Source organism: Calliphora vicina, chromosome 1 (assembly GCF_958450345.1).
Source record: "Calliphora vicina chromosome 1, idCalVici1.1, whole genome shotgun sequence".
NCBI lineage: Eukaryota > Metazoa > Arthropoda > Insecta > Diptera > Calliphoridae > Calliphora > Calliphora vicina.
The window spans coordinates 128,026,979-128,044,207 of NC_088780.1; the positions used below are offsets into that span (position 1 = coordinate 128,026,979).

Below are 17,229 nucleotides of genomic sequence, written 5' to 3' on the forward strand. Positions count from 1 at the left end.
TTTTTCCAAAGTTTGAACAACTTTTAGTTGATACCCTTGAGTTCCACCTCAAAAACTAATGTACTGTTTGGTGGAATAGCTGGTGGAGATCCACGAGAGCCATAGGCCATATGAGGAGGACAAGTAATGCGACGTTTGCCTCCAACCTTCATGCCGATTACACCGACATCCCAACCCTTAATGACTTCACCACGTCCCAAAGTGAATTTAAAACCAGCTCCAGATTTTAGGCTATCGAAAACTTTGTTATTAGATAACAAACGTCCTTCGTAGAAAACTTGGGTGCGCTTGCCAGGTTTGGCTTCAGGGCCGCTACCAACACGTAAATCAACAACTTTGACGCCACCAGACAACACACGTTCACCACCAGCTTTTGGTTTTTCTGGTTGCTGGGCCTTTTGTTGCTGTTGTTGTTGTTTTTCCTTTTTCAATTCCTTCTTCGATTTCTTTTCAGCTTGTTGTTCTTTTTGTTTAGCTACGCCATTTTGTTGTTTTTCTGGTTTTTCCAATTTAGCCTGTTTAGCTTTAGGTTGTTGAACTTCTTCGTCTTCGGATTCATCTTCCTCCTCCTCATCATCTTCCTCTTCTTCATCATCATCTTCATCGTCGTCTTCATCATTTTCATCTTCCTCTCCTTCTGCATCTTCTTCATCATCGTCGTTTTCCATATCGAAGTCACTGTCATCTTCATCCTCATCATCTTCCTCATCAGCACCACCCTTTACAGCCTTAGCAGCAACTTTGCCCTTGTCGGCCTTCTTATTTTTTGTGGCTTTTTTAGCATTTAGTGCATTGCGTAGGTCGACTTCTTCAGTTTCAGAGCCCGATTCAACATCTTCCTCTTCTTCCTCATCGCCATTCATGAAATCATCAGCCATATCTTCCATCACATAACCGGATAAAGTAACATTGCCGCTACCTAAACATTGAACAAAAACAAACATACATCAACAAAAAACTCTTTTGCACTTAATTAATTTTACGACTTACCAATGCTTTGGAAACATATTTCATTTCCCTCGCTGAAGTTCAAATCCAACATTACTTGTTCGCAAACATCTTTACGTAAAGTACACACCAAAAACCGTTGATTTTCACTGCTAATGAAAATTTGTGTAGGACCACCCTGAGAAGATTCTGAATCTAAAGCCGCTTGGGAAATGTGGAAGGATTTCTCCGTGGTTTGCGAATATTTACGGTTAGGTTTCAAATTTAGACCTAATTAAACAAATATCATTAATATCTGGTGAAATTTTCTAGTGTGCTCAACACGTGGTGGGGGTTAGTGTTGGTATTAAAAAAAATCTTATTTTATAAAGAATTATTACTTACCCCAAAACATTTTGTTGGTTTATCTAAAAATATAAATCTCCTTAAAGTAAAATTGGTTTAAATTCAATAAATTCACAGTTTTTGTGGGAATTTTTCCTTGCGAGAAAAGATGCCGGCACGTTTACTGAAGATTTCCACAACTAGTGAACAGAAAAGGTACAAAATATAATGAGAAGCAAAAACGAAAAGAAAACGCGTGTTTGACGGTTGATTTTAATTCAATTTTGACAGCGCGCAATAAAACGTGTGTGACAACAAAACACAGAGTTGTATTTTTAAAGTAGTACAGTGGTAACAAACACATCGCGATTCAAATTTTTAGAATGCTTTCGTAATTATCTTATTCGATATCGAGCAAGAAATATAATAAATGTTATTATATGTTATTTTGATATAGAAATCTTTTTTCGATCACGAATGCGGTAATTCGGCACCAGCTTTTATAAGGCCCTAATTTTGTAAATCACGTCACCAAAGTGATATTTATGTGCAAAGCAAAAACAACAATTCACACATTTCAAAAATTTTTTTTGGTGACGTGATTTACAAAATTAGGGCCTAAGTTTTAGTTGCCTAAATATTAGCTATACAAGATTCATTAGATTAGCGGTATTCACAATATAGAGTACTTGGCCTAGTAAAAAAGCAGAAAAGCTATTTATTGACAAACATTTCAATTTCTAATGTATTTTGTTTTTTGATATTGTGCTCTTTTACTACATTACCAGGCCAAGTACCCTACATTGTGAATACCGCTATTCTAAACTAAATCCTGGTATTTGCCAGCACTTAAATCAGGGCCTTATATGTAAAGCTTGCACAATATTATTTAAATTAGGAAATTGATTTAATAAATCTATTCTATCAATTCTCCGGAACATTATTAGGGGTTTTAAACATTTCTGAGCGAAAATATTTCTATAAAGCTGTGTGTTGCTCTAGAGTTCCGTCTACACTTGATTTAAATAAAAACTATCATGGGACTGCTGGACTTAAAATTGTGTGGTTGTCTAATTAAAAGAAAGTTTGGTATTTTAAAATTTATATAACCTTTTGGAGTTTCAACAAAAATATACCGCGATTTTTCTCATCATGTCCTCAATTGAATATTTCTAACTTCTAGCATGACTACAAGGTGTATGAGATGACAGCTACTACATCTTCAAGTGTCTAAAAACAGAGTTATATGATCCAGCCATAAAATTTTTTGTCTCTGACGAAATCTTCCAAATGCACAAAATTGGATATTAGCAAACTCAAGAGTACATTACTAACATCTTTCGCATTTCCAGAGTCTGTCTAAAAATGATCCAGACCTAGGTGGTAATAAATTATAAATAAGTCACACTATTGTTTAATATAAACATCCGTGGCAAGATATGCATTTAAAGCACTAAAAATGTGTACTACTTTTTCATATTGTACTTTACTGCGGGGCTGAAAAGTTATGAAAATAAGGTTCAAAAAAGGAAAATTATACATGTTATGTAGAGAGTCGAAAAGTTACGAAAAATGTAACAAATGTAACCAAACTGCAGCACTGCATACAATTTATTGTTAGGAAATTATTATCAATTTGAATCCTTTATGGTAAACTATTAGCGGAATAGCTAAAATAATTTTGGGATTTGAGAAAATTTAATTGAGGATTGATTATTGGTAAAAATTGCCATGGTATACATTGAACTAGAAATTTGTTAATTTTAGTTATTAAAATATAATTTCTATTTAACTTATTAATTATTAATAATTTGTGAATTATTTATTATTCATTTGCAAGTTACCTAGCAGTTAAGCAAGTAGTCAGTAATTGTCACTAATGTCTGACTCCAATTTATAAATTTTGGGTCATTTGTTACGTATGTGCTGTATATAGACTTGCCAACCGTCCAGTTTTCGTCGGGACAGACCAGTTTTAGAGTCGAATGTCCCGGCGATACTCTGAACGGGACGCCATTTGTCCCATTTTGAAAATAAACATAACTTTTTCATTAATTACCACAAAAAATATAAAAATTGGAAATACCGATATACAAGGATGCTTTATTTTCTGAAATATAGTATTTTCTAAAAACTGAATATCACTATTTATGTTCCGAAAAAACTCATCAGTAAACATTTTTTAACATTCATGGAAAATTAATGGCACGATACTTGTACCTTTAGTTAAAGCTGAGTTGTTGATCCATTGAAATGGGCTGAGTTTGTTGAATTTATAACTTCAAATAATAATAAAAAAAGCTGATAAAAGCGATTAAAAATATAAAGGACTGAAATAATTAAACTTTATTAATTACTAGCTTAACCCGTTGCGCTTCGATTTTATAAACTATTTTTTAATGAGGTGAAATTGTAAAAAAATTAATTTTAGTTATCCAATGCCACGCCCACTAATCCGATCCCAACCATTTTCAGCCAAACTATATATGTAAAATGATAAGAGAGCTATTCGAACAAAGTGTAAGGAATCTCGCAAGTCTAACCATTTATGGACTTCATACACAGATAAGAAATTGGCTCGTATAAAGTTCGAAGATTTTCACAGTGATAGTTCTCCAGATTTTACACAATTAAAATTAATGTGTTATTGTTGATTTTAATAAATAAAATAGGATAATAATTATAAACGAATTTGTTTGAATTTTTCTCTGATCATTTAGTGGTGTCCCGTTTGGAAATTTCAAAAGTTGGCAAGTCTAGCAGTATGTAGCGCAAAAAAAAAGTCAATTGGTTACTTTATACATCCAATGTAACCTAACGTAAACATAATTATAACTTTAGTCTCTAAGTAACCTAGAGTGTAGTTACTTCAAATGTATATTTTGTACTGCACTTTAGAAAGTAGTTATTTTACCCACTAGAAGTAATATATAGGAGAGTTGTCGGAAGAAGGTTTGTTTACAAGCAATCGGTTATTGGACTGTCAATGAAATTTTATTTTAACTATATGTTTGAGGTCAATTAGCAACCGTACATGTTAAAATAACTAGTTATGTAGCTGATCAAGTATCCAGTTAGGTAGCTAGTAAGATAACTGACTAAGTAACCGGTATGTGATTCCAATGCGTTGACTACTTTGGACCAGCTATCAGACAGTATTATTGTAATCAAAATGGTCAACCTAGTCACGTAACTACTTATTCAACTAGTTGTCACCCTAAGTGATAGGTAAAATAACTAGTTTGGGACAGTAACCATGAACTGCTGGGTATTGATCAGCAAAAACTATTTATGTATGTATGTGTCGTATTCAAGTGAGCGGCAGTGTAAAAAAGTAGTAAATCTTTGCAGTAAATTACGTATGAGCAATATTGATCAATTATTAAGAGTATATTCAACTATAATGAACTTTATTTCGTTTATTGAAATGTTTAAGTAAACTGCATTTATTTATGGATAGTAATACATTCATATACTTTTACTTTTAAGTAACCTACAATCACTGATGCATGTGTCCTTAACAGGACAAAGCAACAGTTGTCCAATGAATTGTGTCAATATTTGACATTACTTTCTCACAAGTTAAAGCTTTTATTTTTTTATTAAATGCAAAGCTCCATTTTTTTAAGACGAAAAGATAATAAGGACTGGTATGACATTAACTGAGTCACACGTAGATACATGATTCTAGAGTACGGTTCACAACATTAAAAAAAAAATAAAAAAAATATTCACACAAAGTTTTCAACGTTTTTATTTTAAATAATGTGAAAGTAAATATATATACATATTATTATTTAAGTTTTTTTAAAAAGTGAAAATTTATAGTTAAATATAATGAAATATATACAAAATCAAGTAAATAAGCTACATAAAATCATAACAAATGTTACTTGCAAAAAGCAAAAGTTTTAAACACTTACAACCATATATGAAACATATTAAACGAAGTAATTTTATTTGCAAAACAAATATGAAAATGTTTAAGATATTTATAAAAAATTGAATAACAAAATCAAAAAGTTTATAACAAAAACCAACATTCATTTGTATGTTTAACAAGGTAATAATGATATTTGTATTACAATGAAAGTAAAAGTTTTAAGTTTCATATAAAATTCCTAGTGCAAATGTGTGAAAAATCGATTTTATTCTCCATCCTCTTTATTATCCTTTTTACTTCCACTTTCACTTTCTCTTTCACGTTCATTTCCATCAAAAAAGAGCTTTCTGTTACGCATTTGTTTTTTATTTTTTATTTTTAAATGTTTTTGTAGTGTGATTGTCGTTTGTTTGTTTTGATTTTATTATACGCCGCTTTGTTTGTGTTTATGTTTCAAAATTACATGAGTACAATTCTACATACATACATCCATACATATGTATAGTACATGTAACAAGTAAATATTTGCTTTTATAATATTTCTAGTGTTTAATATAAGGTGTTACTACGTGTTAGCTGTATTTTAAATACAAATTCGGAAATGATAGTTACTTCAAATGTGGAAAATTACGCTTTAAATGGTGAGTAATAATTTAATTTAATACCTATAAAAAATAAATACAAATTATCCATATAAGGTACATACTAGTATAACTTCCTCCTCAGATTCCGGTATTTTTGATAGTTAGTAAAAATGCTTATAGTCAAGATTTGCTGAATTGAAACCAAAAATTGGCTGTGATAAATAACTATTCAATTTATTAATCTGCAGTTTCTAAAATTATAAAAAAAATGTGAGGAAGACCTCATAAGATAATAATAGCTTTATCAATACTTTAAAAATGGAAACTAGTTCTCGAACAGTAAACCTATCTTATTTATAAAGAAAACATACTACTCCTATAAAATTTTCTAAAGAACATAAAATTAATTTTTGAATTCATGAATTCAAATATAATTTAAGAGGCAGTAATTGGAGAACAATTGTAAAACAGCCGAAGGCAATGGGACCGGAGTCCATGTACACAAATAAGACAATCAAGTTTGGCTTTTTTTTGGTGTGGGGCTGTTTTTCATGAGACCAATTTAGTGTTTATAAACCGGTTAAGCGAGAACCCGGTTTTTCTCAAATATTTCAGTTTGTTGTGAACGGTTAATTTAAAATGTGGATTTTCAGTTAACTGGATTATCACTCTGTTAACCGGTTTAAAAAAAATGGAACTGAAATTAATAAATTTCATGTTTTCATTGTACATATTCACATTTATATCAAAGATTTGATTTAAAATCTAAAATGTATATAAAGCTCTTTTTATGCAAATATCAGTTCGTTTACATACAAATTTTAGTCTTTTCCAACATCTTATTACTTTTTGTATTGAAATTTTGCAAAGCTAATAAATAGTGAAATCTATAAAGCAATCCTACAGGCCCAATATTTCGGACTCTGAAGTGGTGAAATTTCGTTTAATTCAAGAAGTTTTAACAAAATCTTACTAATAATTTATTCAAAACTTACTGATGATTATGAAAAAAGGTTAAAATTTATTGTACATACATATGTATAGGGCTATAACTTTTTTACATCTTTTGGAAATATCAAAATAGCCCTAGCATAGTCGAATACACCCTTGAAAGTTATTTTAAAAAATGGTATTACTTTTTCGCGGTTGTCAAGAAAGTTCACCCACAAAACGGTAAAGTTTGGAAATATTTTTTATTTTTTTATCCAAAAAACGAAAATAGTTCTTTTTTATCAGTATATCAAGCTGCCTCGAATCTATATTAACAATTTGCGGTAACGGGAAAAAATCCGCTACATAAAAAAATAAAAAAGTAATACAAATTTGAGAAATGTATGACTTTAAAAAAATCGATGAACGGACCTTTTATCGAAATAAACGAAAATCTGGGCTTAAAAAAACGAGTTAGGGCCTTTCTATATTAAGGTAACGATATGTTTAATAAATTCTGGCTATTTTGCTATTTTTCATTCGAAATTATTATTTTATACCTAGTTAGAAAGGCAATTTTCTTTAGAAGATTAGGTTCATTTCAAATATTTAGAAAATTTTATTTAAATAGTGATTTTTTTAAGATATCGAAAAAAGTACCATTATTTATCCAATTTTACAACTTTCAATCGATTTCCGGCACGGGTTCTAGTTATCCGATTGCAATTAAATTTGCAGTAGTTAGTTTTAGCTACCAATGAATAAAATAAGGCCCACCCTAAGCAAATCTATTTTTTAAGGGCATGTCTAGTGACCATACCTTAAATGATCAAAAATGTTCATTATAATTTAAAGTTAGCCACTAATTTTTATATGAATTGTATAAAAAAAGATATGTAAGTGGTGAAATGGAAAATCCCATGTTCCCATACCTAAAAATTTATTAACGGTAAAAATCGTGTATTAATGTCATTAATATGACAACTACAAAGTATAACAAACTTTCAATGTCAAATATTAAATCCATAACAACAATAAAAACAAAAACATGGCGTAGCAAGAAAGAAAACAAAACCTAAACAAAAAACAACAGCTACGTTTCAAGTTCATTAATAATTAACGATAAATACAATTTAACCGTTATATTAGGTATTTCGACCAGACACATATACATACACTCCCATTTACACCTGTTTTGATTTTGTCGATATGAGTCATGGAAAGCAAATGGAAAATGTTTCTAATGAAACTAAACCATAACATTACAAACATACATAGATATATAAAGGGTTAACATAGGTCATACCATGAAAGGGTTTTAATTTTTTTTAATTTTATATAAATAATTTAAAGGATAAAAAATATGTTTTTACAATTGGTCAATTCACAAGGTAATATTCACATCATGTAATATTGTCCTAATATTTCACAATGGTTTAAAAATGTTGTTATTGCCTTTCATGCAAAAAATGTCCTAAAATAATGCTGTATGCTATGTTTATTGTGTTATCGTAACCAATCAGCAGAGACCTGCGCCGAACGCTTAAGAATCAGTTAAGCCGAACCGCCGATTCGTGAAATATTAGGACATTATGACATGATAACAAACCTTGTGAATTGACCAAATATATTTATTACTATTATTCTTATTTTGTATTGTTTTCTCAAACTCTCTTCATTTAGCTATCGAGTCATTTATTTACCACTTTTTATTCCCTCCACCACCATAAGTGGTGAATGAGGGTATATATAAGTTTGTCATTCCGTGTGTAACATTAGGAAATATTCATCTGAGACCCAACAAAGTATATATATTATTGATACTTATGAAATTCTAAGTCGATTGAGCTATGTCCGTCTGTGTAAAACACGCTCACGTCCAAAATACGAAAACAAACTTAGCAAAGTTGCATTGTCCTAAGCAGTTTGGTATTGAAAATCAGCGAAATCGGTACATTAGAACCAACGTTATGAATCAAAATGTGGGACAACCTAAAAAAAAAATTGATAATTTTCACATATTTTTGGTCACTGGTGTAAATATATTGCATCTAATACCATACAATTTTGCACTGATAAAAGGAGTAACTCTGATGAAAATTATTAGAATCTATCCATGATTTCTCCTAGCCCCCATACAAATTTCTTCCCAAAATATGGTTCTATGGTCTATAAATGCCTACAGTATCCTTAGAAAATTCAGCAAAAATAAGTTTCGTGGTAAAAAAAATTACATTACCAGATTTTTCGTGGATCGGCCCATATTTGACCATAGCCCCCATATAAAGTACACTTCCGAAAATCACTTAAATAAGCATAAATATATCATAAATGTCGCCATAAATAATCCCAATATATAACAAAATCGCTATACCTAATTCGATGAAGATCGGCCTATAATTTATTATAGCTCCCATATAAGGACCATTTCCGAAAAACACATTAATCGGCATAAATATCTAAAAAATATCAATATCGAACCAAAATTTTACACAGATCCGTAATTTATATTTGAAAATCATACTATAGGATTTTGTGAATATCGGTCCATATTTGACCATAGCTCCCATATAAGGTCCACTTCCGAAAATCAGTTAAGTATTCATAAATCTCTTCTAAATATCTTTATCATGCTAAAATTCAACGCAAATAATACTCATACATAAAAATCACTGTACCGAATTTTATGAAGATTGGCCCATAATTGGTCATAGCTCTCATATAAGGACCGTTTCCGAAAAAGATATTAACCTTAATAAATATCTAAAACATATCGATATCAAAATGAAATTATACACAGATCAGTAATTTGTATCCAGTTATCTTACTACTGGATTTTGTGAATATCGGTCCATATTGACCATAGCTCCCATATATGGTCCACTACCGAAAATCTTTAAAATTCTCATCAATTTCTTAAAAATAGAGTTGTCAAGTTCAAATTCGAAACAAAAAATGTCAATATTTATAAAAATTGCTGTTCAAAATTTTATTATGATCGGCCCATAATTGGTCATAGATGGAGCCTAATAACCGGAAAACACATTAGCCTACACAAATATCCAAAAAAAAAAAATACTACTAGGTGGATTGAAATTTTGGAAAAATAGAGTTTATTAGATGTAAAATAATGTTTTTATAAAAAAAAATTTGACAACTATTACGAAAGATATTTGCGAAAAACAAAATATAGTCAAGGTAAAAATTGTGAAAAAAATAATTTTTTTATTATCCCATTTTCTTTATAATGTAAATTCAATTAACCCTCCGTTAGTCGCAATCATTTTCAATCGAGACTAGTCGCAATGTATCAAATTGCTATCAATAAAAAAGGGCGTTTGAAAATAATCTCTTCACATTTTATTTCGAAAACATTGCAGCAAAAATATATTTTTTATCAAGAAATAGCTTCAAATTTAGGGTGTTTAAAAAAATTTACAATACAAATTTGTTTGCCTGTATCAACGAGATCATTGCGGAGGGTTAATATATGTCCGTATTTTTACAAATTAAGAGCTCTACAAGTAGTTTAGAAGAGATGCGTTTCATCCGATAGATAGATATGTATGTATTCGATTATAAATATTAAACTACATTATTACAACTTGTCTTTAAGTTCCTAATAGTAAAAGTTAACTTTAAGGGTACCTTTTCCTATTGCTTAAAGTTAACTTTTACTATTAGGAACTTAAAGACAAGTTGTAATAATGGCCCTAACAATGATAGAAAAGTAATTTATAAAAAATTCTTTAGATATTCAAAAACAAGTACATATCGCTCATTTGTTGCAACAACGTCATAACTCAATAACTGTTTTGAACTGAGTAATACAAAATATGCGCCGTTCTTTAGTCTTACATATAGTTTTATCAGTTTTAAAAAAAAGTCAATTATATTTTGTATGATAGTGTTTTTTCGTTGTAAACGCCAAAATTAAAATGCATGTTTTCACGTATATTTGACAAGTAAAAATGTGGGTTAAATACAGATTAGAAAGATAATAATATCTACTATTTAAATCAGGTTTTATTTCTGAAATAGCATGATTTATTGAACATTTAATTAAGAAATAGTAAAATGTCATAAAACATTCAAAGCCATTTTTCTCGAAACTACTTTTTTTAATTTTAAAAATGACCAAAGAATTTAACGCATTTATATTCTTTGATAACATCCACATACGTACAAAACTTCACATGCAATGTATTGAGAATAAAACTTTATAGATCTTCAAATATCCATTAATAAAAATACATATACTGGCAAAAATCAATTTAAATCCCTTTCTCTGATCACATCCATTTTTATTCCGGTATCAAAATAACTAATGTCATGCTTTTAGACTTTAACTGTTGTTCAATAATTCTCCACATATTTAATTATAAATATTTACCTTTTCCGATCCCGTCCATTTTCATCCAAACTCCGTACACTTTTTCAATTGTAGTTTACCAGATATGACTATTTAATTTGTATGGCTCATTTTCAACCAAACTACGTAAAATGGTAACGAAATAAGCCCTTTAAAGTTTTACGGCATTTTCTAATACAGTTCAGCAAGAGCTATTTATGTTATAGAAGAGGATCAATGCCCACTAATGATAAGAGATTCAGACATAGTTTTAAGAATTTCGAAATTTTAGTTCTCCAGATACTTAACTACATATAAATTAATTACATATAAATACTTTTACAATTCTAGTTCTCCAAATATTCAAAATTAAATATTTCCTTTGTAAGGGAGGTGCCACGCCCACTAATTAAATTCCGCGCATTTTCAACTAAACTTCAAACACTGTTAATTAATAAATCCGTCAAAGTTTGGCAGCTTTCACTAATAAAGTTCGCCTGATATTTATTTTGTATGGGATAGTGATAGTGCAAACTTCGCTTTTATTAACATTTGTCGATAGATTGATTACGATTTATCAAGATTTTATCTTAATTTGTTACATTAATGAATTTATCATTAGGGACATATGTTTAACCGACCCAAATTACAATTTTCAAAATTACAACTCAATGACCTTTATATGTTTATCGATTTTGCAGGAACCGTTGAGATTACTACAGTATTGTCAGCCCTATTTGGTGTGATAGCGTTAATGCTATTATTTTTCCTATATGTAAATCGTAAATGGTGCTTTCATACCCGACGAGGACTACATTGTTGTGATGAAAAACATTTGGCCTCAAAATGTGTACAAAAGTTATGTAAGTATTTAAGAAAAAAAGATTAATATAACATTATATATAAATGAGTTTTCATTTAACAGCGCGAAAACGACGTTATGATAATACCAGTTCGGATTCAGAAGAGGACATTTTAAGGAGATTGCGCTTACAACAGGCTCGCGTAGCTTCAAATAATGGCCATGGATCGTATACAAACTATGGCATTAATCAGTTAAATCCATTATCGCAAAATTTTAACTATTTTAACAGTGACCTGCAACGTGTAACAGTAGCACCACGTGATTCCTCCAGAGATCCGTTAGCTATAGCAGAGCGGGGTAAGGTAGGCGTGCCTTCGTCACATAGTGAGTGTAGTTCTAATGATTCGGTAGAAGCTTCGATTGACAGCCATACGGGTATATTAACGGGTGAAAAGAAAGGTAAATTTAATAATGATTTGAATAAAAGTATGTATTATAAATATTTATAACTTTATATTTTATTTATTACAGAACGACATCCATCTATTAGCAAAACTTCCGATATTTCAAATAGTGCTTCTATAAAAGAATCTCGTATAGAGGTAAATACGGATACAACTAAAACGACTAAATATCAAAAGGTTAATAACTCAGCAAATAGTATAACCACACCTCCACGTCAAGATAGTTTAGAAGATGTACCCAATATTCTGTGTAATAATAACAATGAAGATGTAAGTACTTTGATAAATCTATCCACTAATATAGTTATTTTAATTTAATACTTTTGTCATACCAGGAACCCTTATTTGATACTAGCGACTTAAGATCCATTAAATCCGATGATATTTCTATGCAAACTCAATGCTATGGTAAATCCGGCAGTGTTGAAATATCTCTTCTTTACGATGCCCCCATGCGTAAGATGACAGTTCATGTCTTGCAAGCACGTGGTTTACCCACGTTGGGTAACGGTCAGCAAACGCATACTCAAGTACGTCTTCTAATGCTGCCGAATAAGAAACAAAAACACAAGACCAAAATACGTTCAGGAGAAAATCCTCAATATATGGAGAGTTTTCTACTGCATCGTGTTACGCCGGAGGAAGTTAACAATATGGGTTTACGTGTGCGACTGTACGGTTGCGAACGTTTACGCAAAGAACGACTGATTGGCGAGGCTTATGTAAGCTTTGCTACCATAGATTTAGAATTGGAAACAAATCTATGGCTGCCATTGGAGCCAAGAAATACATCATCGGTAAGTGATGGGCATTAACTTTTAGAACTTGTTCCCAAACGAATGATTCTGGTACTGTTACCAATTTGATGGTTCTGCTTACCAATACGACAAATTTTATCACTTTTATGATATTGCGGTCTACTTGATTATTATTTTTTTTTTGCTACAGCATATATAGTTCAATTGATGTTATTTAATTCAGAGCTTTAAATTAATTAATTTAATTTAAGCATAATTCACTAACATCTTAATTCAGAATTAAAAAAATGGTAATTCATAAAATAAACCCATTCCCAAAAAACTAATTCTTTAGCTTCAATAAAAGGCTTTATTTTCATTATTGAATTGCTTCATAATAAATCTTATTCAACATTTGAATGGTTAAATTTGTGTTAATTCATATCTAATTCAAATTAATTGAAACTATTGTTTTTCTTTAAATTTTGTTTTGTTTTTATTCATTTACAAAATTAATTGAAAAAAATTTACTTTTTCTCAACTTAAATTTTTGGACTTTTTCTGAAATTTGGGCGCCTCGAAAATGATTTTTTTGATATGTCGTGGTGGAAATTTATTTTCCTCATTCCAAAAGCTATCGAAAAATCGATGGCGCAATATCGATTGCTAAATCGATTAATATTAATAGATTTCAAAATTAAAATAGTATTCAAATCATTCGGTATGTCAAGAAATTGTTTCGAAAAATATTTGTAGTTTTGAATTGAAGCAAAATTTAATCATTCTATAAATTTTCTTAAGATATTTTGAATTGGATTTCAATTAAAAATATAATGATTTAATAAGGAATTAATTCTTTAAAGAATGCATTCTTAAAGGAATGAATTCAGTACACAGAAAAAAATAATTCATAATTGGAATGAATTTTTTAATAAATATTATTAATCGAAAATTACTTTTTTTCATTAAGAATAAGAACATGTTCATAAATGTTATAAAATAGTACATGACCCAAAAAATAAGAAATTATTTATAAATTTATTGAAAATCAAAGAAATCAAATCATGCTGTATATGTTGAAAATTTTTTCTGTGTACGTTTGAAGTCATTCCTTTAAGCGTATGAATTATTTCTTAATAAATTCTTTAATAGCAGAATTAAGAGATAAAATTTAAATTAAAAATAAATTCGTTCGAACCTTTGATCTAATCATTCGATTGGCTGCAAATTCTCTTGTGTCAACTGAATCTACGCAGAGAAACGTAGTAATTTTGAATATAATGAAAATCGAAATACGTTTTAAAAAAATTGATTTGTGTTTTCTATTTTAAATAATTTAATTTCTCAAACTTTTTTTTAGATTTTGGGATCATCTAGTGATCTATTAAGTTTAGCTCGTTCCGATAGTGCCGGCTCGACCACTTCAATGCAACATGGAGGTGTACCCGAGCTACTTTTAGGTTTAGGATATAACGGTACCACTGGACGTTTAACAGTTGAAATTGTGAAAGGCAGTCATTTTCGTAGTTTAAATTTAAACAAGGCACCGGATACATATGTTAAGTTATGTTTAGTTAGTAGTATAGGACAAGAGATCTCGAGAGCAAAAACCTCAACGAGACGTGGTCAACCAAATCCTCTGTTTAAAGAGACATTTGTATTTCAGGTAAGTTTAAATAAATTCTATAATTTTGGTTTATCAATTACACTGTAAATACTTTTGAAATAACACAACAAAACGCCAAGACACCCAAAATGAATGGTATAATCCGTTTCAAATGATCAGTTCAAAAACTGAAGATATTGCATTTTTAAGTGATATTATCTCTCAAGCGATATTTGATAATACTTTGAAAAGACTTCGAAAAATCTTTTGAATGGACTTTATTTATTATTTACTTGTCGAAACTTAACTATAACATGATTTCCGAAAAATTCACTTATTTTGGCGATATTTTCTTTTAATTTGTATCCATTTTGGGTTGCAATCGGTTGGAAATTATTCTGTCTCCAATTTTATTTTTCGCTTGCCAACAGAAATCAACAAGCATAGAATCGGTCTTCGAAAGCCATTATAGTTTGATGAAATCATTCATCTTTTTCAGTGGACATTTGTCGTTCTTAAAAATTGAAATGTTGAAGGCAAAATGAGCCATATGTTCCAATTGTCAAGGTAATAAGAGGTGCTATATACTGCAATATATCTCATGATTTTGACCTGATCTTTTAAAATGGTGTAAATGGCTGGAGCTTACGTTTTGGTGTGTCATTTTCACGTACTTTCAGTGTTATGAGGAATTGAACAAAAAACTCAAATATATAAAGATGTTTAATAAAAATGTTGGAACGCACAGTGGGTAGAATCAAAATAATGTGGAAATAAATCTGCTATTATTTCTAACTGAGCCTTACGATTAGGTACGTGCCGTTAACCCTTTCCGAAAATATACATCAAACATAAATAAAAACAATTAAGAATGTATTGTCCACCAAGCCCGATCACAAAACAATTTAGTAGCTTGATTTCTGTGCATATAAAACTTATTTGAGCTAAATTTTATCTCAATATTAATACTTGTTAAATATTGAAGTGGGTCTTATATAGGAGCTATGACTAATTATCTTCCGTATATATAAAACATTCATGGATTGAAATTCGTGTAGATACTTATATAAATTAAACCTTTGTGACCGATAAATTCCCATTTCGGAAGGACATTTGCAAATTTCATTAGGCTTCTTCGTTGGACCTAACAAAACCAAATCAATAGTTGTTAATTGACAAGATTATAATTAATGGGAATGTAGTGTCTAGAATTATTTTTGATTCACCACCACAGTGCAGTTCAAAAATTTTTGGCTAAGAATTTTAATTGTTTTCCGTAACAGGTGGCCTTGTTTCAACTTAATGATGTTACGTTAATGGTTTCCGTTTACGCAAAGCGTAATATGAAGAAAAATGAAATGGTCGGTTGGTTTAGTCTGGGCCTAAACTCATCTGGACCAGAAGAAGTGGCGCATTGGGTGGATATGCGTGATATGGCTAAGGGGGAACTTTTGGCACGTTGGCATGTCTTGGTGGATTCCTGATTCGAACAGTTGGGCCAATCTTCACGTCGTGGCAGTGGTCTAGGCCTATTGGTCTCCTTTGCCACAACAAAAGATAAGTCCAAACTGAAAAAATCCAAAGTCGACGACATGGAGGAAGAAGAATGCGGCACAGCAACAAAGGCTGATGTGGTTGCTGTTGATATAGAGACTGGTCTTGAATTAGATTTTGTGTAAAAAGAACAATAAAACAAAAACACAAAATTCTAATTTAAAATATTTTCTAATACATACAATATAAATATATATATTTTTTTGGACAACAAAAACAACAAAATAAACAAAAAACATGTTTATTAAACAACAAACACAACAAAATTTGGTAAGTGCAAATAATTTGTACAACAATATTGTATTTGTAATTTTTACATAAAAACTAAGAAAACAAACAAAAAAAAATAATAAAACTTTGTAAAAATTCCTTGAGAAAAAAGTGAATTTTAAAAAATATTTTTACAAAACAGAGACGCTATCATAAGGGTTTTAAACTATGTACTTGGATAAACTGGAATTTGTAGAACGATTTGACAATGGCTTGAGCTTAATTATCACGAATTTTAGATTGAAATCCAGGGGGCAAATTCTCGCACTCGTTCATTCCATCATTATCGAGCACAATCATTTTAATTTTCTATACATTTTATTCGATATCGAATAATAAGAGAATCCCAAAAATAAAAAAAAAACTCGCACGATCGAATAAGTATTCGCTGGGGTTCGGCTGCGGTAATTAGCCCCCAGTTCCCAATCTTTTGTCAAATTCAATTTATTTAAAAACAAATTCACAAAACTACTTTATCCAAGTCGCTTTTAAAATCCTGGTATTTTTCATACCTGACTTTGAGTATAGATGTCACTGGCTAAAACCATTTAATAAACAACCACAAAATTTAGCTTGTAATTTTTTGTCACTTTAACTTTAAAAATTCTACGCGCACATATTTATTAAGTATAATTAAATAAATATTTTTTTGGTAACCAAAAATTAAATACAACATTATTAAAATAAATAAAAACTAAACATAATTTTTTTATATATGAAACTTAAGAAAACAAATTAAAGAAAATTATAAAACAACAAAAAAATAACAACTA

General features: G+C 30.0%; 2 protein-coding genes across 2 annotated transcripts; one reads left to right on the forward strand and one right to left on the reverse strand.

The window, feature by feature from the left end:
* On the reverse strand, positions 1-1,488 carry Fkbp39 (FK506-binding protein 39kD). The gene is made up of 3 exons (XM_065515800.1): positions 1,333-1,488; positions 991-1,218; positions 1-919 (listed from the first exon to the last, which is right to left on the reverse strand). The coding sequence occupies exons 1-3, from the start codon at positions 1,340-1,342 to the stop codon at positions 24-26; spliced, it is 1,134 nt and encodes a 377-aa protein (XP_065371872.1). The 5' UTR covers positions 1,343-1,488; the 3' UTR covers positions 1-23.
* A 4,253-nt stretch (positions 1,489-5,741) lies between these two features.
* Positions 5,742-16,325, forward strand: Syt14 (Synaptotagmin 14). The gene is made up of 7 exons (XM_065508023.1): positions 5,742-5,796; positions 11,722-11,883; positions 11,946-12,284; positions 12,357-12,559; positions 12,625-13,086; positions 14,387-14,692; positions 15,916-16,325. The coding sequence occupies exons 1-7, from the start codon at positions 5,757-5,759 to the stop codon at positions 16,114-16,116; spliced, it is 1,713 nt and encodes a 570-aa protein (XP_065364095.1). The 5' UTR covers positions 5,742-5,756; the 3' UTR covers positions 16,117-16,325.
* Positions 16,326-17,229: the final 904 nt, after the last annotated feature.

Bases quoted from the DNA above. Each gene is read 5' to 3' on its own strand.
- Fkbp39 (XM_065515800.1), bottom strand. The intron at 920-990 runs GTAAGTCGTAAA...TTCAATGTTTAG, and splicing joins AATATGTTTCCAAAGCATTG to GTAGCGGCAATGTTACTTTA.
- Syt14 (XM_065508023.1), top strand. From the start codon at position 5,757: ATGATAGTTACTTCAAATGTGGAAAATTACGCTTTAAATG. The intron at 12,285-12,356 runs GTAAATTTAATA...TATTTATTACAG, and splicing joins ATTAACGGGTGAAAAGAAAG to AACGACATCCATCTATTAGC. The intron at 13,087-14,386 runs GTAAGTGATGGG...ACTTTTTTTTAG, and splicing joins AGCCAAGAAATACATCATCG to ATTTTGGGATCATCTAGTGA.